Source organism: Leuciscus leuciscus, assembly GCF_965113295.1.
Source record: "Leuciscus leuciscus genome assembly, chromosome: 13".
Lineage (NCBI taxonomy): Eukaryota > Metazoa > Chordata > Actinopteri > Cypriniformes > Leuciscidae > Leuciscus > Leuciscus leuciscus.
The window spans coordinates 16,131,510-16,154,558 of NC_138737.1; the positions used below are offsets into that span (position 1 = coordinate 16,131,510).

Consider the following 23,049-nt stretch of genomic DNA (forward strand, 5'->3'; position numbering starts at 1 on the left):
TGTTTGATTGTAATTTATTAGATAGGCTACAGTTATCATAATATGGGTTTTGCAACTGCATAATATCCTACGAGCAAAATGGGCTTAAAATAATTAAATAAAATAAAATCTGACTTTATAATGTAAACCTTGAATTGACTTGAATTGTTCCAGTCATTGATTGATGAGTATTTGTCACTATACGGCATCGCTCAAATCCAAACTGTTCATCTTTTTAACTCACTAAAATAGACAAATTAAGTTTATGGCAAACGTCTTGACTGCCTATATTCTGTAGCCTATAGGCCTAGGCTACTATTTAGACCAATTTATTATTATTATTGGTGTTGGGGGCATTTAATTGGAAAGTCGAGTTAAGTGAACGGATATTATTGTTACAAGTGACGGACATTGTTGTTACAAGTTAAATGGATTTAAACAAATATAGGTGTGACAACGATACAAATTAAAGTGTGTAATCTCATTTTCCCCTATTATCATGTGTTTGTGAGGTTGAACCCCAGTGGGGTGTGTAAATAAGGATGCTGCGTGTTGTTCAGCAGGTGATAGGAGCGTGGCGCGTGTCTCTCCACTGACCAGGGAACGGCGCGTATCCCGCGCGAGCTCAAGCTTCCCCGGGGCTCCGGTCTCTGTGAGCTTTACCCAATAAGAGCGGAGAGACGGCGGGCTGTCAACATTCCTATCGCCCCTCTCTCTCTCCCCCCGTCGCCCACCCCTTCGGTCTGCAGTTCGCACAGTTCATCGCCCCGGTTTATCTCGCGCAGTCTGCTATCAGCGCTCGCAGACTCCAATGGAAAAACGGAGAGGCGCGTGTTTCACAGCCCTGCCTGAACGCAAAACGTGGGGAGAAAAAGTGGAAAAGTTGGCACTCTTGCTGATCAAATTGCACCTCACCGAGACTTCATCTGTTCTCAAGAGGAGGTGAAAAAAAAGAAAAGAAAGCGCTCTCTGAACCTGCCGTCTGGCTTGGATTATTTCTGCTGCGGTTGCCAGATCTCGGGGAATACTTTTATATGGCACACGCTAATATCCGGGCAGATACATGATATCCGTCCGAGAATCGTCCGCACGGAACTCCGTACATCTGTCCAGCTATCAGAAATCCAAACTTCAGCAGGTCCTCGCAGACCTAAACGCTCTCTACACCCGTTCCCTACAGTACAGAATCGTGTTTTCTTATCACCGCTGGAGGACACGCTCAACTATGTTTGGCTGCGGTAAAGTTCTTGGGTCGCCCCGGATTCTCAACAGATCTACCGCTGCTCCCAGAGGCTCAGATTTAAGACACATAATCAGAAACAGCTCAGGGTCATCCTACGGTCCCCGTGCGTCCTCGAGGTTGTGCTGCGCGTTCCTGTTACTCCTGCTCATCCTCACGCCGCGCGTGGACTCGTCCTGGTGGTGAGTAGCGTCCAGCATCCCCGCGCGCCGTCACTGGCGCACACTCGCGCGCAGAAACCGAGCGGGTTTTTTTTTTTCTTCTTCTGCTCACGGTGACCGAGCTGCTGTCATTTTGGGAGACTGTACATTTGCATATGTATGTTATTTATATATATCAATATCTAGTGTTTTATTTAGTAACAGTTTTGAATAACAATGTTTAAGTGTAAGTGTGCACTCTGTAGTCTATTTCTACATTATGTTAATGAAAAACAGAGTTTTAAACCTTCGGGCAATGTTTTTAATTATATCTGCGTTTTAATGGTAATTTAAATTATAGGGCTGGGTGGGTTCAGAGTGTTTGACTTAAAACAATTTCTGTCGTTAGTTTTTAGGGCGAAATATAAGGTTCGTCTCGCGCAGCTGAATTGATTGGCACCCCTAGCACAGTTAGCCATGCAACTATCATCTTAAATACATTTTAAACAAAGCTCTTTTTTTTCTTATATACTTGGGCCTATGCAGCCTATCCAATGTAAGCATAATGAAGTGATAAACAAAGACAGTATGGATATTTAGTAGCTACGGATCCTGACGGAAAGTGCTCGCGCAGCTGTTGCTATGGTTATCTCAGGCGAACGCGACTTCTGTTCGCGTGCGTCTCTTTAGCGCGGTCTGAATAACTTGTAATCTAACTTTTGTGGTTACCAAAACACCGTTTTTGTTTGACAACGCTGCTGAAATATGTGTAAAGTTATACTTATTTTCGAAAGGATACATACTTTTGAGACCCCCAACCTTTTGTTTTTATTTTCTTTGGGGAGGTTTAAGCTTTAATTATGGGGTTCAGACCCCCCAAACTCCCCATAATTCGCACCCTGTTGGTTGACAGAGGTCTGGACTCGGAAGATGGCATTCAACTCGAGTAGCCACTAAAATGAACACACACGTTGCGTTTGGTGCAGGAACGCAGCTCCACCGCCCTCTCCACCAAGCATATTGGCATTTAAAATGCAATTATTCTAGAAACACACAAATCGCGCATTTCGCCCCCTCAAAATATAATTTTAAATGCTCATGAGGGATGGGGTTTTCCCCAGAGCTTGTGCTTAGTAACAGGCCCTGCACATCATTATATCAGAGTTATGGGTTGGGTTTTCATGGTGTGCTTGAGGTGTGGTGCCAGCCAATAACAGAAGAATAAATGAAATAACTGCAATATGTGTCAGGCCTCCTGCTTAGATGCACACGCACATACACTTAGTACAGTGAGTCTGAGCAATCATGAATTAACCAGCCACATGCTCATTGTTCAAGTATATAAATGTTGTTAAGGAGTGTTTGGGTTTTATGTATACTTAGAATATATATGCATGTGGTTGCGTGACAAATGTTAATTTAATGTTTTTACTCAATATGTCTACCAAGTATAAAACATGCTGTATTCCAGCACTCCGCCGCTCTCTGATGAAGATCATGTTATGTTACATACTGGACCCCTAACAATTGCGTCAGTCCTTACTAACAGCTCAGAAATGAGTTTAATTTTAAGTTTGATTTGCACGGAAACTAAAGAAGTAAAAAATAAACCAGAGGAAAGCAAGTCCTTTGTTATATCGTTGTGTAATAAGTCAGGCTGACATTCCCAATGCGAGGCACTCACCAGAGCCAGAGAGAAAGGGATCTTTTGCTCCCTCTTTCTCTCTCTCTGTGATCGGCTCATCCATCACTTTAAACAGACAGAGCAGGCATCCTCTTAAGCTACTGGGCGGCCTGTTAGTGTCTCATACTAGTGAACTTATTTCACAGACACACACACACACACACACACACACACACACACACACACACACACACACACACACACACACACACACACACACACACACACACACACAGATGAAGCCAGACGTAAGCCTGTCCTGGACTTCCACACAGATATTAAGGTGTGTGTGTGTGTGTCCTTTGAAGTGAACTTCATCTTTGACCTGTGAGCTTTTGTACCGGGTTTGGCATGGTCTTCCACCCTGTCCACAAAAAGTTAATTCATTACTTAAATCATTACTTTTAAATCATATACATTTGCAGATTGGTGGCTATCTATCTATCTATCTATCTATCTATCTATCTATCTATCTATCTATCGATCTATCTATCTTTCTATCGATCAAATTATCTATCTATCTATCTATCTATCTATCTATCTATGTGTCTGTCTGTCTGTAGTTCTATCGTTTTATCTATCGTCAATCTGTAAGGCATTTAAACTTCAAACCTTCAAACTTATGCTTTTAAAATTTGTTTTTTTTAAAGATTATTGTGTTTTGATAAACTGTGTTTCTAGTTAGAAATGATAGTTATATGAATCAACTCATTTCTGAATGGCACACAAGCTAGTTTTTTAATCATCCAACCATATTGCAATTGGCATACATAAAGAATGACACATAATGACACGTAAGTTTTAACAGTTCTCAAATCATTCATCCAGAACAGCAGAACTGGAAACTTTAGGACCCTGATTCAGAGAAAAAGTGGGAGAGATATGATTACTGTAATATGGGGCCTGATAATTGTTTTCCTTAACTTCCCTTTCTGTCTAATCTATGGAAAGGAGAAAATGTGATTAGACCAATGGAGAAAAAGACAAAGATGGGGAGATGCAGAGAGAGGGGAAAGGACAGAAATAGGGAGGAGAGGAGTTTTTACCACTATATGGGTGATTGAAGCAAAAAATTACTAGTTGTATATTCTTTACCCAGTCAAGCCTAACTACACACACACAGACACGCAGTGTAAATGAGAGCAGATTTTACTGTATTTTTACAGCATGTGGTTGTGGTCGTGGTCCTGTGGATAATGAATTACTGCTGCTGTTAAAGCCAACCTGCAAACCACCACAATGTGTGAGACCAGCCTGGTGTGTGTGGGTGAGCGTTTCCAAACTCTAACTATCGAACGCAAAGCGCAGGGTCCGATAAAGCCCTTATAATCACAGTCGAATGAGGCATCGGAGTGGGAGGAACACAGTCATAATCAAAAGATTGATCAACATTCACAATTTTTTTTTTTTAAAGGTAAAAACTTCATTTTCTCATAAAAAAAGCAAATTTTTGCAGACTAAAATATTTAGAACTAAATCCTCCTTTAGTCTGACATGACCTAGTGTGTGTTAGTGTGAAGGCTTGATGTGATACGGTTTGGGTGAGAAAGATTGGGATTTTATCCCAGTTTCTGTTGGCGTTAGACAAACAGTTTATCGAACAGTGATGGATTGAAAAAATCTGAACAGGAGTGAAAACTATGCAGAGAGTAATAGAGAGACAGAATGCATCATCATTTATTAAATCTCCTTCTGTTCTGATTACCTGAGTAGAATCAAGTATGACATCACAGCAAATGATAACTGGAGCTAAAACATAATACTTTCATATAAAAGAGCAATAGTCTAAAAACTAAAGATTTAACTCAGTTAATCATTGGTTATCATAGAGGCTCAAAAATGTATCCCAAATTGGTTGATGTTGAACTTATGCCTGTGCCTTAGCATAAATCATAAATAATGGCTGGTTTGTGAATGTCTGTTTATGACACATGCCAGTTTGCCAAACTTCCCTCTGAAATTCCACTAATGAGTGGTAAGATTCTGTGAATGATCAAACTCTTTGGCAATGCATAATCACTGAATGTTTACTGATTCAGCACTTTCGGAAGAGTACCGATTGGCAAAAACTGTGACTGATTGGTTCAGTAATTCAGGTTTTAAGCCTCTGTGTTTGTATATTTCAGGTATATTGGAGCCCTTGGTGCACGTGTGATCTGTGACAATATTCCCGGGCTGGTGAATAAACAGAGACAGTTGTGTCAGAAGTATCCAGACATCATGCAGTCGATCGGTGGCGGGGCTAAAGAGTGGATTCGTGAGTGCCAGCATCAATTCCGCCATCACCGCTGGAACTGCAGCGCCCTGGACAGAGACCATACTGTTTTTGGGAGAGTCATACAGCGCAGTGAGTGCTAGAAATGTGTCTGTGCGTTTTGGAGACAGAAGGAGTCAATGTTATTATTATCGCTAATGAGGAAAAAAAAAAAAGAAATAAAAATGCTAAATCTTAAATGCAGAGAATGACGGAAGTTATAATGTTAAATGTAGCAGCAATATCTAGTTTATAAGTAATATTTATTACTGCATGTGAGAAATACAATGCATAACATTTGAATTTTAAAGGTGATTTTTTTTTTGTTGCCATTATTCATTATTATATTAATTCAAGGTTACACTTTTATTTCGATAGTCCACTTTAGATTAATTATTAGTTGACCGTTAGCTTAGGGTTAGGGTCAGTAGAATAAGTTGACATGGACTTGCAAAGTTACTTATAGTCTGTAGAATGTCTGTTGGTGGACCATCACAATAAAGTGTTAGCAGACTGTCTACTAATACTCTAATGACTGCTAGTTGACATGATGCAAAGTTACTTATAGTTAGTACAATGTCTAAAGTGTACTATTAGACATTAAACTAATAATAATAATGACAATACTGTAATATTATAGTAGTCAATTCAAGTAAATTTGATCATTATTATTGTTAGTTTTCCTTTTTTTATCAAAACTATATTAACTGTAGTGTCAGTGATCTCACAATCCTGAGGTGCTGGATCACACAATGCAAGAAGACCTCACATCCATTACCACCTGCTGGGAAACAGATATAAGGGGCTTTCTCACTGGGTAGTTATAGCAAAGCAATTATAGGAACTAGCGAGAACTAAATGTTACCCTAGGGCCATTTTTCCTGGTTGCATTCGTTTAAGCGTGGCATCCAACAACATAAAGAACTCCACCACATAAAGGTTAAGAAGTGCCTGGACTTTGGCATCAGTCAATCTATCGCTGTTTTCCATGTTCGTGGAGTTAGTTCATTAATATACGTAAACTGTGTGTTCACACAGCTTTTTAAAAATGGCGAGTGCCAGTGTTTCGGCATGCATTCGGCCAATCAATGTACAGTTACGTCACTGGCAGGTCCTATTGTGCTGGTTTACACGTGTCTACACTGGACGCGACCGTTGATGCGTTGCATCGTGCTGCACCGCAACAGCTAGTAGCAGTCTACACTGGACGCGATAAAGCGACCGTTGCAAATCCATTTGTCCTTCCTATGAAAAGTCCTTGGAGTACGTCATAAATGGGTTCTATTGTCTTTTTTGTTAGAACCTACTTTTGAAGCAGGAGCTAATATAGTCCCTCCCCAAAAAGTGTTTCTATAACTAAAATCATACCCAGTTCCTGCTGTGCAAACACGCCAGAAAGCGGGTACTTCCGGCAATAGTTATTGGAACTAAGTGAGAACCTGTGCGAAAGCTCCTACAAACTGATTCTCAAACTTTCTCTCTCTTTAAATATCTGTCTGTGCATCTCATATGGTAAATACCTAGATCAGCATTCTGCACTGTCACCACATAAATCAGTATGGATCAGAATAGGATAATGACATTTTAAACAGTTATTCTCTTGGACATGTCCATCACTGTTTATCACTGAGGGATATTAATGAAACGACTCAGAACTCACAGGAAAATCCAGCCACATTCACACAAATCCCTGGCCAGGTGTGATAAACAGACAAAACCCCACAGGATCACTTATTTCAGTCTGAACCTGAAGTTTACTCAAGAAATCTGCACTGTAAATGTGCTTTCTGTTTGGCTTTCATACAGCGTTCCAAAGATCCCTGTGTGAAAATATCACCCCTCCAGCATTCTCTATGCCTCTTTACCACATAAACAGGCATAGTGGATGTAAATGTTTGGAGAGATGATTCTGGCAGCCGGACAGACTCTCGCAGCACTGCGTGTATTCAGTTTATGAAATGGAATTAGAATTGGAGCGGTTGCCAAGAGAGGATTCTCCTATAAACGGCAACTGTACTATTAAAAAAATATATTTTTCTTTAGAGAATATCTTGCTGTATGAATGATGAAGCGATTCAAACATAGATATTCTCCAGATGTCATTGTACTACATGAGCACAGATCATTGAAACACATTTTAGCCGCAACAGGAAACTGAAAACGACTGCAGTGCAGCGTGAGAAGGACAACTTTACGTGGAGATCTGGGCAGGGGGTCTTACAATAAAAGACTCCATTAAAACAAAATTTAAGTTCTGCGGAAGTTATTCATATTTACTAGCATATAAATAACTTCAAGGTATTTAAATGCTACTCCACATTTAGCAGATTTATGCATTTAATTTTTTTGTAAATCCTGTGAAGCTATTAGTTTAAAAAATCTAACTTAAATCTATTGATATGTCCTCCAATGTGGCCCAATTATTAGTAATATATAAGTATTCAATTATTGTGATAACAGGAACATCTTACCTTTGACAAACACTTTCTCTTATGCTTATCAAGTCTGCATTTATTTAATGAAAAATGTCTCGGTTACGTATGGTATTCCTCGTTCCCCGAGGTAAGTCAGAAGTGATTCTGACGAATGGGGATCGCTTACTTCGAGTGAAATAAAACGAGCCAATGCACATTGGCATGTGATAATTTCACCAGCTGCTGTGTATCGTGGCGCGAGCATATAATGCGCAGAAGGTGCGCCACATCCTTGTTTTTCTGCTGAGTAGCCGGACCTGTGACTCGCCCGTACAGCGGAAGCTCAGGAACTGTGTTGAGGGGACTTACATCTCTGTTCCCTCCTCGAGGAACGAGGGTTACCATATGTAACCGAGACGTTCCCCATCGTCAGCTCACTAGTACGTAAGTCAGAAGTGATTCTGACGAATGGGGATATCTACCAAAACGCCACGCCTGAGCCTCCTGGCCTGACCGCTGTGTTTGGGCAGAAGTAGGAGCTCTAAGCAGAGAAGGTCAGTCACTGCTGTTCCGCAAGACCCACTCAGTGTGACTTATTGGATAACGCTGGGAAAGTGTGCCCTTGGGGAAGGGAACGCTGTGGAAGCCACATCCTACCCCGGAGAGAGGCACTGTGACGGTTACACATATGGACTAGCCAAGCAGGGTAGTACGACACATGGCAGTCTCTGGGGTAGAGCTGAAGATCTTTGCCCGAACCCGACGGGACCCGACGGGTTTGGTCGGGTTCGGTCTTAATTTCTATTATTTTACACGGGCTCGGGCCGGGCTCGGGCTCGCGCTTCGGGTTGCGTGGTAAATGAGCGGTCAGGTGATGTGTTTAGATTAGCGTGAAAATGGATCTTGAGGAGGTGAAATGGAGGCTGGTCTCTGGAGGACTTATTTTATTTCTTTGTTCCAACTTCCAAGTGGCCTCTAGCCTCCGTTAGTCATGAATAAATGATGTTAAAAAATGTATAAATTACTCCTTTTTTTTACGAAAGACAAAGCTGTGTGCGTGCGGCGCAGTCTCTTTTTTCCTTTCTCTCCCTTTTCCGCCGAGTGGTGCGTGTGCCGGCTCGCGGTGTGAAGCGCGTGTCCGCGCTATTCTCCGACACTCTTATCACTGCTGATAGACGGCCTTTTGGACAGTCGGGCTGTAAACGGGTTCGGGCTTTTAAAAAGCTGTCAATCAAAATGTACTTGTCGGGCTCGGGCCAAACTCTGTCGGGCTCGGGCCTTTTCGGGCCGAACTTTTAAGGCCCGATTACAGCTCTACTCTGGGGTGGTTCCAGCCTAGTTATAGGGGGGAAGAACACCAGCAGAGACCACAGAGCGGGCTCTGTTGAGGGAAAGATCGGGCTCGTCCGCAGAGGAGCTGATCATAGAGGAATACACATATGGGGTCGCCGCAGGGGTCGCCGCATATGGACACCCAGCCTAGCACAGGTTCCACAATGCATATGAGTGTAGTAGGAATGCATACTGGGCCCTTTGAGGCAGCCCAGCGCAAAGCGTACTGTGAGCAACTCGAGGCAATTGATGTGCCAGTGCAGTTGAGGCCCCATCCACAGACCGGTGGCAGAGGCATCCGTGAAGACCACAGCATGCCTGGACACTTGTTATAGGGGAAAATCTGCCCATAGAAACGAAGGGTCCAACCACGGGCTGAAGGTTTGGAGGCAGTGCGGGGCGACATGCACCCGCGACATGCGAGGTGCACCCGGTACGTGCCACACTGCCACGCCCATCTCTGGACTTGGCTGTGAAGCCAGTGCTGAAGCAGTCTCGTATGAAGCAATCCAAGCGGCGTTACTGTGGAGGAGCCTCTGAAAAAGTTTCAGTGGGACCGCTGTCCTGCTCTTGATTGTACTCCAAGCAGTACACTGACCGGACACGCTCCTCTGTGAGTCATGCTGTCTGGTTGACCGAGTCCAACTCCATACCTCTGAGATCCTCTGCACAGGGGAGAGTTTGCTCTTGTCCCAGTTGACCCGAAGGCCCAACAGACTGAGGTGACGGAGCACCATGTCCCTGTGTTCGCACAACTGATCTCGAGACTGAGCCAGAATCAGCCAGTAGTCGAGATAGTTGAGAATACAAACGCCTCGTTCTCGGAGTGGAGCAATGGCTGCCTCCGCGACTTTCGTGAAGACGTGGGGCGACAGGAACAGCCTGAAGGGCAGGACTTTGTACTGATATGCCCGTCCCTCGAACGCAAACCGCAGGAACGGTCTGTGTCGAGAAAGAATCGAGACATGAAAGTACGCGTCCTTCAGGTCGATTGCTGCAAACCAATCTTGGGGACGGATGCATTCGAAAATGTGTTTCTTCATCTTGAACGGGAGCTTGTGCAGGGCCTGATTCAAGGTTCACAGGTCCAAGATCGTCCGTAACCCACCACCTTTCTTCCGAGGAGCCAGCGGCGGAACAGAAACAAAATTAAACAAAAGATTCTCCACCTGGTCCTCCTCCGGGGTAGGGAGAGGTGCGGACACTATCTCCTGGAGAGCAACTTCCTCCATCGCTGGGTCGCTCATCTTAGGGTCGCTTGCCCTTATGCCCTTGCCCTGATTTAACGGGGGCCTGGACGGGCTGGGCGCTCCTCTTGCGGCCAGCCACCTGCTGCCTGGCCGTCGGGGTAGGATGTGCTTAATCCCCTCCATCTGCTTCTGTGCTGCGGAAAACTGCTGGGCAAAGTTTTCCACAGCGTTGCTGAAGAGGCCGGCCAGGTTCAGCAACAGGTATCGCTCCTGGACCACTAACGTGGACATCGCCCGACCCAGGGAGCGTGCAGTGACTTTTGTTGCCTGGAGGGCAAGGTCCGTCGCCGTTGGCAGTTCCTGCATAACCCCTGGGTCGGAACTACCCTCATTCAATTCCTTGAGCACCTTGGCCTGGTAGACCTGCAGGAGCGCCATGGCATGCAGGGCGGTGGCAGCTTCTCCACAGGCTGAGTAAGCCTTGTCCGTGAGAGCGGACGAGAACTTACACGCCCGGGAGGGGAGGCGCGGATTTCCCCGCCAGGAGGTAGCGGTCTTGGGACACCCCGAGATACCAATCGTCCAGTCGCGAAGGTTCAGGACACGGTGGAGGGTTCCACTCGAGTACGACACTTTCGGCGGCCCGGGAAAGCATAGCCTTGAGCTCTGGGTCTGACTCGGACGCTGGCACACCCGAAGGAGGCAGCGCAGCCGAGTCTTCATCCCCAGAGGACATTAGCTCACCCTCCGATGCAGCGACCGACATTTGATCATCCGGTGGAGCTCCAAAAGAAACGACTGGTACCGCCATGGACGGCCCAGCACTCTCTCTTGGAGGCTCCGTGGGTAGCGTTATAGAGGAGTGAGGGGCCCGAGGAGACTGGCTCAGCGGGTTACCTCTCACTGTGATCCTCAGGTCACCAAGGCTATTAACCGAAGTAGGCCTCTTCTGCCGGGCGGAAGAAGCGCTAGATCGGGGAATAAGCGAAGGGGCTCCACCTCTTCCGAGGTAACGGAGTCTCGACCGTAACACCGCGATGGTCATATTCCCGCATTGAGAACATGAGTCATCCATGAGTGCCATTTCAGCGTGCCTATAGCCCAAGCACGTCAGCCGGAGTGCCGGACGCATCCAGAAACACATGATCTGAATGACATCTTGAAAAACACGCAGGCAGATCGTGTTAGCTCTTTTTGAAGTGCTCTGAGGTGCTGAAACGCACAGGGAGATAGCCACGGCTACACACCAGGAATGCAACCTAATGTGAGCACTCACTCTCAATCGAAAGACAAGGATGCGACGCACAGCAGCTGGTGCAATTATCACATGCCAATGTGCATTGGCTCGTTTTATTTCACTCGAAGTAGATAGGCTCTCGCAAGTGATCCCCAGTCGTCAGAATCACTTCTGACTTACGTAGTAGTGAGCTGACGAAGGGGAACTGAAATATTGTACCGTGAAATATTGTGAAATATTATTGCAATTTAAAATAACTGTTTTCTATTGTAATATATATATTAAAATGTAATTTATGTGATGGCAAAGAGGAAATTTCAGCAGCCATTAACCCAGTGTTTCTCAAACTGTGGGGCGCGCCCCACTGGTGGGGAATAGAGACGTGACAGGTGGGGCGCGCCAAACAGGAGGAAATTTTCCTTTTTATGCCTTATATGGTAATGATCAAATCTTCCGGAATCTGGAGCAAGACCGCGCACTAGACTAGAGATTTTTATTTCTGTGCCCCTGAGAGTACGGTCCCACATATGGGATTTAGAATGTTCAGTGAAGTGACATAACTGCCAGATTCAAATTGTGCTTTCGCGCGTTGGTTGGCGCTGAGCCAGAGACGGACGAGCTCAGCGCTGTCATATATCACAACTATGCAGTGTTTTCAACCTAATAATGTTTATTTTAGGTTTCAGCCATTTAAATACACATAAGCACGAGTAAAACAATACATTTGGAGTTTGTAAAATACACACTGATGTCTGTAAGGAAATTAAGGCGATCTGTCATGCGGTGTGTCACGTGACAAATATGACGCGTCGCCATGGAAACATTAAGGGGGAACGTTCTAAAATAACAGTCACCTTGAAAAAAAACAATAACAAAACATGGATAAATTTCTATTTTTGAAATTAGTAAAAAAAATTGACACAGCTGCACTTTTATTTTCTCTATTTTTTTTATTTCATGCAAGTTATTACGACACAGCTGCGCTTTTATTTTCTTTATTTTTTAACTTTCTGTTATTTGATGTATATAGTTTGTATTTTAGATACAACTTGTTACTCTGATACTACTTGTTAGTTCAATAAATTGGAACATGTTAAGCTTGTTGCGCATTTCATTAGCATTGTGTTGGGGCGATGGGGCTTGAAAATTCCTCCTTGTCTAAAGTGGGGAATGACCAAAAAAGTTTGAGAACCACTGCATTAACCCAACTGTTGAAAACTTTTTGGGATGAATAAAAAGTTCAAAAGAATCATTTATTTGAAATGAAATTCTTCTGTAACATTGTAAATATCTTTGCTGTCAGTTTTGATCAATTTAACGCATCCTTGCTTAATAAAGTCATACATTTCTTTAAAAAACATCTTGACCCCAAACTTTTGAACTGTAGTGTAAATGTAACTATAAAATATATAACATACCAAATATGTTATATATTGTAATTTTATAATTATAATGGAAAATGCATATTTAAAACTATAATACTATAATAATGTTTTAAAGAACACACTTTTGGTTTCATTCCAAAACTGGAGTCTGTCCATGATGATTTACATTTGGTATTTTTCTTACATTCATTCAGGCTAAAGGAATCAGTGTGAGTGGCGTGAGTCCAAACATGCAGGACGCTTAGAAAAAGCAGGTTAAGGTTAGAAAATAACTGTGGCAGTTCACTATCAGACTGCTAACCTTCAAACAATTTATCCTAGCAGAGAATGGCCCACCCTGGAGGGATTAGGCCTGTACTAATATTTAAACCAAACACTCACACTGGGGCAAGTCACACCCCAAGGCAGGTCTCTGGCAGACAAATCAGAAGTGCTGTTTGGGATTATATGAGAGTGGAGGGTGTGATTAAATGTCTTGAGTGTCTGATTAAGGACCTGAATGTGTTTGTTGTGGCTTCATGATTTTTGTTTTCGCAGGCAGTCGTGAGGCGGCGTTCGTATATGCGATCTCCTCGGCGGGAGTTGTTTTCGCTATTACCCGTGCCTGCAGTCAGGGGGAGCTAAAGTCGTGCAACTGTGACCCCCACAAGCGCGGCCGGGCCAGTGACAAAAGAGGAGAGTTTGACTGGGGTGGCTGCAGTGATAACATCAACTATGGGATAAAGTTTGCCAAAGCATTCGTAGATGCAAAAGAGCGAACTGTGAAAGACGCACGAGCACTGATGAACCTTCATAACAACCGCTGTGGCAGAATGGTGAGAACAGAGATTATGTGATGCATTCATGGTGATATAACTGTATGGTGGAAAAGTCGAACGAATGAAGCCAGTATTACAACCAGGGTTTGAAATTAACACCCGGCAACTCACCAGATGCAGGTGAAAATCCACTGTGGCGGGTAGCACATATCAACACACTAGCCAATTTGGCAGGTTATGATTCATAAATTATGTTCTATCACTTTGCATGGCATTACTATCAGAGCCCTTTCCATAAAAAGAGGCTCAATCATTAGCAAATCAAAGTGTAAAGAGGGTCGCATTACTGAGAGAAACACTGCGCTGCGTCACGTCTTTAGTTTTGCATCCGAAATCACATACTTCCCTACAATATAGTATAGAGAAACAGTATGGGCCCTATCTTGCACCCAGCGCAATTGACTTTGTACACCGACGCATGTATCATTCCTATTTTGCACCCGCGCAAAGCGGACTTTTCCCTCCACAGAAGCACGTCGGTTAACTAAGAAATACACTTGCGCTCCTGGGGGCGGTTCAGCGCAAAGAGGAGGCGTGTTCCGGCGCAAACGTTCCTTCATGCTATTTTGCAGGTTTAGAAAACAATTGCGCCACTAACCAGGAAAAAATAGTTTAAAGTCAGTGGCGCGTTGCGCATGTTATTCATATGCTATTTTAAGGGCGCATGCTTGGCCATAATCAATGTAGCGTGTGCACAACGCGCACTTTGATTCTCTCATCTACACAGAAGCAGCAGTTTTCATTTTTGCAAATCATACATTATTACGATAGATAGATAGATAGATAGATAGATAGATAGATAGATAGATAGATAGATAGATTAGATAGATAGATAGATAGATAGATAGATAGATAGATAGATAGATAGATAGATAGATAGACAATTTATTATAAAAACATACATCTAACTTACACATTTACCCAAATTATCAAACACCTGTTTAACCGAAGTTAATTTGGGTGGGTTTCTCCATCCCCAATGTCCCTGACAAGAACGTCGGTCTCCTCGGCTGTGAACCGCTCCTGGCGCGCGCCTGGCAAATCCGCCGTTATAATAGGAATCCGCTTTAGAACAAGCGCGTCTGCTCTTAAAGGGAATGTGAGATGTCGCTCTGATTGGTTTATTTCACGTTATACCCAAACCACACCTATGAATAATGAAGCTACTTCAGACCAACCCCTTTTAGATTTGCGCCGGGCGCAAGAGGCATTTATCCCGCCGGGAAAATAGCAACAGCGCGGGAGATCCGCCCACAAAGTTACTTGCGCATTGCGCTTGACACTTGCGTTTCAGAGCATTAAAATAGGGTCCCATGTCACAAACGTATGATGGATGACCTACTTCTTCTGGCGAGATTCTGAAGTGTGCGATGGACACTTTACTATCCCATGATGCCACAGGAGAGGATTTGTGAATGGCAGTGAAGCAATGCAAGTAACGCTTTTAGGTCACATGATAATGACAACATGGTGAATGTAGCATGTCCCAGATTACATTCATTACTTATTCAAAATAAGTACCTTCTCAAGAGAGTTTGCGATTTCGGATGCAGACATTGCTTTCTATTACCATACGCATACCGGCGGCACCACTCGGCGTTTATCGAGATGTCTGAGGCACGGTGCTTACTGTCTGGTGTGCTCTGCTGGAGCCCTAGAAGACAGTTGAGAGGCCACCTTTTCTAACCCGTTCTCATAAATACTGCATGTCCAAGACTTTTGGGCATGAAGCGCCCTAGCGTCTTTATTGCTACGTGCAGGTAAACTCGAGAAGTCACAGAGGATTTTGTTTTTATTTCTATTTTATTTTATTTGAATGGTATCTGCAAACAGTGATTGACTGTCATAAAGCTGAAAGCAATACAATGATTCAGAATCATACATTTTTTTAAAATTATATATTATGAAGAGTTCAGATGCAAAAGCCTCTAAGTGCCATCTGAAATTTTCGTCTAGTATGATAATTTTGATCAAACATGTATATTTAAGTTCAGTAATTTCACTTAAATGCCTATGAAAATTACCTATGAATTGTCATTTAAGTGAAATTACTGAACTTAAATATACAAGCTTGATAAAAATGATCATTCTATCAGAAAATTTTAGATGGCATATATATATATATATATATATATTTTTTTTTTTAAATCTAAACTGTGCCATTGATAATCTGGTTTATTTGTGCGAATTTTGTTTTGGCTAGGCGACGTTCTGAATGGCCGGTAACTTAACAATTTAGTAGCCAAATTGGCTGGTGAGTGAAAAAGTTAATTTCAAACCTTGATTACAGCTAAACAACTCAGTATATAAATACGGGCATAAATAACACAAAAACATTGTTCTATGATAACATTCCTGTGAAACTCTGTTTACATTCTGAGGCTATCCTTGGCCACATGGAATCTGTTCATATAATTACTACTAGGGATGTTTTCTCTGTTTCTCTGTTTTACAGGCTGTAAAACGCTTTATGAAGCTGGAGTGTAAATGTCATGGAGTCAGTGGGTCGTGCACTCTGAGAACCTGCTGGTTGGCAATGTCAGATTTCCGTAAAACAGGAGATTACCTTCGCAAAAAATACAACGGAGCCATCGAAGTCACCATGAACCAAGATGGGACAGGATTCACAGTAGCCAATAAAGACTTCAGGAAAGCCACAAAAAATGACTTGGTGTACTTCGAAACCTCACCTGATTACTGCCTCATGGACAAAGCTGCAGGTAAGAATGAAAACGAAAACATGAAATAACTAAATATTTAAAGGGGTCATATAATGGCATTTTTGTACAAGCTAATATGATTCTTTAGGGTCTAAATTAAAAGTTTGTAATATACTTTAATAAATAATTCTCATTAGTATTGTAAGAAAACACTCATTTTACCTGGTCAAAAACAGCTCTGTTTTCAGCACGCCGTTTAAGTGCATGTGTCTTTAAATGATAATGAGCTTTGCTCACCCCGCCCCTCTGTTCTGTGCGTACACCGTTTAAAATAATAATACAAAAACCATAACGCGTTGTTCATTATAAACGTGGGAATCGGGATTATGAATTATATTGAGAACGTCGTACATAGAAAACATGCCATAATGTACCCTGAGTGTAAAAATAGCCACATTCATCGTGAAGCGTGCAAGCTATTTGCAAAGATTAATATAAAGGTCAATAAAACGTTACACTCACTTGTTCTTCTGGAGGTTCAGCAGGAACACGAATAGTTGGTACTGATCCTTTTTTCTGGAGCAGCTTCTTAGCAAAAACAGCTTTATACTGACCCTCGTTTGTAAAGCAGTCTCGAGTCTGGTGAAATGATTTGCGCAAACATGAAAGCATTGGTGTTGATCGTGGGGAATATTCCCTTCGAAAACAAACTCAGCCACTGCGTCTTCAGCTGTACGGATTTAGAAACATCATCAATATGACTGCTGTGTTCCTTATTACACCCAAGAACAGAACAGCACAACAATCGTTAGACGGCATTCTACTCAGCACTCCAGCTATCAACAATGAACGCGCGTCGGCGCGTGCTATGATTGACAGCTCGCTCACGAGGGGGCGAGGGCGGGTCTGTGTTTGAAACGCTGCTGTCAATCACCCATCGTGGGAGGGGCGTCGATATTGTGACGTCACAATATCGAACAGCTTGATTTGAGACAGGAGGAAACATATAAGAAGATTAAAAAAACCTCTGGATGGATTTTTATAATTTTATGATGGTTGTGTACAGGCACTGCCAACACACATTTCAGTACAATCAACTTGTAAAAGTGCATGTACCATTATATGACCCCTTTAATACCTGAAGGAATTATCAGTGCTTACAAGACACTAAGAGAGTGTTTAAAAAAGCTAGTAAGCTCCCTCATTGCCTATTATACTGCACAAATTAGGGCGGAATTAGTTTGACATGTTTCTGTCTTTTTAATATATATATATATATATATATATATTAATTATTTCTTTGGTCAATACTTTGGTCAGATGTTGCCTTCTTCATAAAGAATATATTAATTTTAAAAAAGACCACAAAGTTTACAATAAAAACAGAAGATACCACACTTACGACTGGCATTATGTGTTAAATGGTTTAAAGAATTTAGAACAAACCAAACCCGGATGTTTAAAGAATATCACTATAGCGATGCCTTTCAAGCAGTGTAAATACTGACTCATTTAGTACTAATGCAATTAGCACTAACCTATACTGTGACTCATGCATTACTATGTCACAAATATTTAACTCTGACTAACTGCTGACGCACTCAGCATCCTGGATTTTGCATAGACTTCTCCGAATTAAGAGTTAGATTATACCAGACGTGCAGAATGCAGGAAGTGCTTAGTCTGCCTGATGAATAAAGGTATAAAAGTGTGGTAAATAAAATCCTGTTTATGAGAGACAGTAAAGTGTTTAATTAAGTCTAAGTGGGCATTTACACAACACCATTTCCAACTAAGAACTGAAAACTTTTTATGCGTTTTGGGGGCCTGAAAATGCAAACTTTTGAAAATGGGTTTTAAATTGCAAGTTCTTGAAAACTATACCGTTATCATCTCTGTGTAAACTACAAAAACGCAAATTTGTGAAAACGGTCATGCGCATTCCGTGTTAAATCTATAGCCACATAGGTTTTCTTCACAAAGTAACATCGCCAACTACTGGCCTGGCAGCATAATGCAGCGTTTTTAGTCATTTTCGTCAATCCGTTTGAACGGGGATTTTTTTGACAACGTTGTTGTCTGTACACGGAAAACGCAAAGGAAAAACTTTTCTGTTTTTAGTAAATGGCTGTTGTGTAAACGTACCGTAACAGGCTGGCCACTGAATCACCTGCAGACCTCAGAGGATCCTCACTCCTGAGATCCAGTCTGATGGTGGTAAGCCATGTTCATTTTTACATTACTTGATGTGTGGAGAAAGACTGGATTCAGTAACTGAGGTAAATTGACTCTCACACCTGCCCTGTCCTGCCCTAAACCTAACCATAAACCTTAAGGGTAAAAAGGGCAATAGAGGCTTTGACAGGGTCAGAAGAGGTGGGATGGGATTTTTTTTGCTCCGTTAATCCTTGATGCTCTGACACACACTTCTGCATGTATCATCTGGACTAGCGGCACAAGTCCCATGTTCAATTGGTGATGGGTCATAAATAGACTAACTTTATGACAATTTTTTTTAATATATTTTTCTTTAATTTGTAAAATATATGTATTTATTAATTCATTTTTTATATATATATATTTTATCTGTAGTGTTTCACAGGGGATGAATCTAGAAATGCAACTTCTCTGAAAGCATTTTAGCACGTGTTATGCTTTGCCGTGCTGCAATACATGCAGATGTTTTACTTTTTTGGGGTGGTGTGCCACTCAACCATACATTGTGTTGTATTCTGTTCCATTTAGCTGTTTTTGAACACAAGAACACATCTTATGTGAACACCCCTTAAGAAATGTAGCATATTGGACACAACTGAGAAACCTAATTATACAGGGCTTCCCTAAAACTAACTAGTCGACTAATAGATTAGACAACATATTCCTACTGGAAACATATCATATCACACTGTGTTACTCTGCTTTTTTTAGAATACTACTGCAGCTCATGCATCAGTGTGATGGTTTGAGTGTGTGTTTGGGTCAGACAGACAGCTCACAGCTCAGTGATTTCAGAGGGTCAATGCGCTTACCCCCTAACCACCACCAGCATCACCACCCCAGTGGAATTTGCACCCCAAGGATACAACAGGCTCATTTTTCAAATCCCATTCTTTCAAAGCTGCCAGCACAACCATCACTCTCTGGTTCTCATGGCCGCAGGGCAAGCAGATTTTTTTTTTTTTTAAGAAAGAGACCATCACTGTCCACTGTGTGTTTAACCTTGCGAAACAACAACATGCAGACTCCAAAACAATCTGATTATTTATGGTCGGTCTTACTTTCTTTGTGACTTTGTGTTACAAGACTGTTAGGTAGGATGTTTCATAGAAGTTTTCACAGTGATGCCGTTTTGGACTCCTTTCATGAACACTACTTAAAAGAACTTTTCTGTCTTAGTGGTAAGACCTATTGTACTAATCTAAAGAACCTTTTGTCCACTATAAAAACAATTTTTGTCTAATGGAAAGGTGGATGTTAAAGGTTCTTCATGGACTCATTGATGTCAATAAAGAACATTTATTTTTAAGAGTATTTTTCTGCATTTGTTCATCGAAATTTATTTGTTATTTTATATAATTGTTATTTTGCAGATGTAATTTTGTGTGTCCAGTCAAATGGTATTTTGGCTGAATTATATGACCGGGACTCCATTAACTCTGTAAAGCCTGAAATAGGAAATACTAATAAGAAAAATCACAAAAAAATAAAAATAAAAGATTTAGCCTGTCTGTTAAACCTTTAGACAAAATATGTAAAAGAAAAACATTTACTTGTTTTTTACGTAAAACTTTTATGTTTCATTTTATGCATCATATTTGGTATGTCAGGGTTTAATGGTAATTTATTGATTACAAAAATATGCATTTACAAATGTGAATCTTTTCTCTTTATTTAATTATTTTTTGTTCATAACAGAAACTTTTAACTGTGCTTTTTGGTAGTCAAAAGGAATGAATTAATATGGTTATAAATGACTAATATAAATGTAGAAATATATATCAAATATGCGTATATTAACATAATTTATATGAATAAATAAATTATAATGAATAATAATATAAGTAAAAACATTATGGTAGCAGGAACATGGTAATAGTGAAATTTGTATAATAAAAGATCAGGGTGCACACACACACACATATATATATATATATATATATCATACAAATATAATTTTCCACTACTATATTTCAATTTGTAATTAATTTGATGAATCTATGAATCTATGATTAAATGATTTGATGCTTATTTGTATTGTTGTGGGCTTAATACATCATGAAATGCATTACTTTTTGGGGTATGTTAGGTCACCACTTGATGTCCAATGTAAATTCTGGGTCTTTTAGTTCAACATGGGTTCAACAAAACCATTTCCTTTTTTTTTTTGCATTCCAGGTTCATTGGGAACTGCTGGTCGGGTCTGTAACAAGACGTCCCGGGGGACCGACGGCTGCGAGGTCATGTGTTGCGGACGGGGCTACGACACCACACGCGTAAAACGCATCACCAAGTGTGAGTGTAAGTTTAAGTGGTGTTGCGCCGTCGAGTGCAAAGACTGCGAGGAGGCTGTCGACATTCACACCTGCAAAGCTCCTAAACGTGCCGAATGGCTGGACCAGACCTGAGACACGCCCACTTCCTCCCGTTCCTCAGGATTTTGTCCACGGCATTCTGGGATATGAAGTCCATCCCTTGCGATTTGTACCCCTCCCCCAATCCCTCTTCTTTGTTGCATGGCTTTATTTGAACTTATTTTGTGAAAGCACTACAACTGAAATCTACATTTCTCATGAGCGCCTTGCACACTTTGCCCGATATGGCAGATATATCTCTCTTTCTTCTTTTCTCTCTTTTTTTTTGTTGTTGTTGTTGTTGTTGTTTTGAATTGATCGGAGGACGGTAAAGGTTTAGGATTCAAGAACAACCTGTGCTGTAACGTGTTGGTATATATATATATTTTTGTTTCGTTTTTGACGTGAGAGTTTTGTCTATGAGTGTTGTTTTGTGACAAAAGGTGTGCTGCTTTAAAAAAAATATTTTAAACTGACTCTGAGCCTATCAGATATTATCATGGCTAATAGCTGAATATGTACATCACATGTTACTGACAACACAGAATTGTGACATACTGGACTACAGTATTTTACTCTGAATATTGGTACCGAATAACAGAACGAATGAGGCTGGTCAGAGGGACTCAAGAGGACAAAATGGATGACAGCTATGTGGGCTGCTCACTCCACATGGAGCCCTAACAGAGAGTTTCTCTGGAAGCTACAGAGGCGTTTGGAAGGGTTGGATGTAATATTAATAATATAAATGAGCATGCACTAAGGACATTAGCTAACAGTTGAGCGTAAATGACATGTTATTATAAAACTCATCATTGCCTGTGTAAACAAGAAGAATGGTGTTAACAGCTGTGACTGGTAGAGGTGTAAGCTCTCCTTAGCTCTCCTGTGCTGTGGTACTTGTTAACTGTGTAATTATATTTTCAGCAAAAGTTCATATAAAGACATTAAGTAAGACATAAAGAGTCATTTTATTTTGCTTTTCTTCCCCTTAGCCGTAAACGTCATGTGACAAATTACTCTGGAACTGCAGGATAATGATTTCAAGTTCACTCTATCCATTCTTTAAAAAAAATCACTGGTAAAATATCTACTTTAATTAAATATATATATATATATATATATATATATATATATATATATATATATATATATATGTTTCTTGAGCACCAAATCAGTGTATTAGAATGATTTCTGCAGGATCATGTGACACTAAAGACTGGAGTAATGATGTTGAAAATTCAGCTTTGCCGTCACAGGAATAAATTATATTTAAAAATTTATTAAAATAGCAAACAGTTATTTTAAATTGGAATAATACTTCATAATCAGGATGACGGTATACAGTATATCTGCCTGCAGGGATTAATGAGTCATGCTAACCAGCCAGACATTGACCCCTTGGTTTAAATCAGACTTAGCATTAGGGTATCTTAAGAGAGATCTTAGACATGAGGGCTGCTTAATAAAGGGGGCTCCCTTTCTCCGAAACGTGACCAATGACCAACCTGAACTGTCCAATAATGAGCTGATTAGTTTAATGACAGGGCAGAGGCAGCTTTGAACAGCCCTCCGTCACAGTGGGGCTTGTGTCTGCTTGTGATTTCAGAGCTTTTTCAGGATGGTTTGTTTTCTAACCAAAGCATGTTGTTTCCTACAATCTTCTCTCCTTTATTAGGTACAAGTCATGTTTTTAGAAGGTTTGCTTGTATTGAAAAAAAATCGATTTTACAATGGCCAATGACCCACTCTCTAGAACCATTTTATAATTGGTTGCAACCCAACGATGGCAATGTATTAACCCCTTAATCACTTAATTTTCTGCTTAGAGCATGTTATGCAGCAGAAATGCTGTGGACACATTTACTGTTGTTCAGCAATTTTCATGTGTATTCAATATAAATTCACACGATCTGGAATTTCGTGTTTTAGTTTTTCCCACGCAGATTCACAATGAGTTCAAGACGGTCAAGAGAAGTTTGCCACGGAAGCGAAATTTCCAACCGAAAGCTGTTTGAAAGTTACTTCTGTGTGAGCTGTGCTTGACAACAGACACCAAACGTTTTTGCTACTGTGACATCACTTTTAGTCAGTACGTTTACATGCACTTTAAAAGTTTGATTTTAGTTGAAATTAAACAATTAT

At 41.3% G+C, this 23,049-nt stretch overlaps 1 protein-coding gene across 1 annotated transcript; it reads left to right on the forward strand.

Annotated features, from left to right (window-relative positions):
* Nucleotides 1-536: 536 nt before the first annotated feature.
* Nucleotides 537-22,017, forward strand: wnt2bb (wingless-type MMTV integration site family, member 2Bb). The gene is made up of 5 exons (XM_082188633.1): nt 537-1,401; nt 5,170-5,390; nt 13,393-13,670; nt 16,129-16,393; nt 20,729-22,017. Exons 1-5 carry the CDS (start codon nt 1,043-1,045, stop codon nt 20,956-20,958), a joined length of 1,353 nt encoding a protein of 450 aa, XP_082044759.1. The 5' UTR covers nt 537-1,042; the 3' UTR covers nt 20,959-22,017.
* Nucleotides 22,018-23,049: the final 1,032 nt, after the last annotated feature.

Coding starts and splice junctions, on each gene's coding strand:
- wnt2bb (XM_082188633.1), top strand. CDS start 1,043: ATGATATCCGTCCGAGAATCGTCCGCACGGAACTCCGTACATCTGTCC. Junction 1,402..5,169: donor CGCGTGGACTCGTCCTGGTG/GTGAGTAGCGTC, acceptor TGTATATTTCAG/GTATATTGGAGCCCTTGGTG. Junction 5,391..13,392: donor TGGGAGAGTCATACAGCGCA/GTGAGTGCTAGA, acceptor TTGTTTTCGCAG/GCAGTCGTGAGGCGGCGTTC.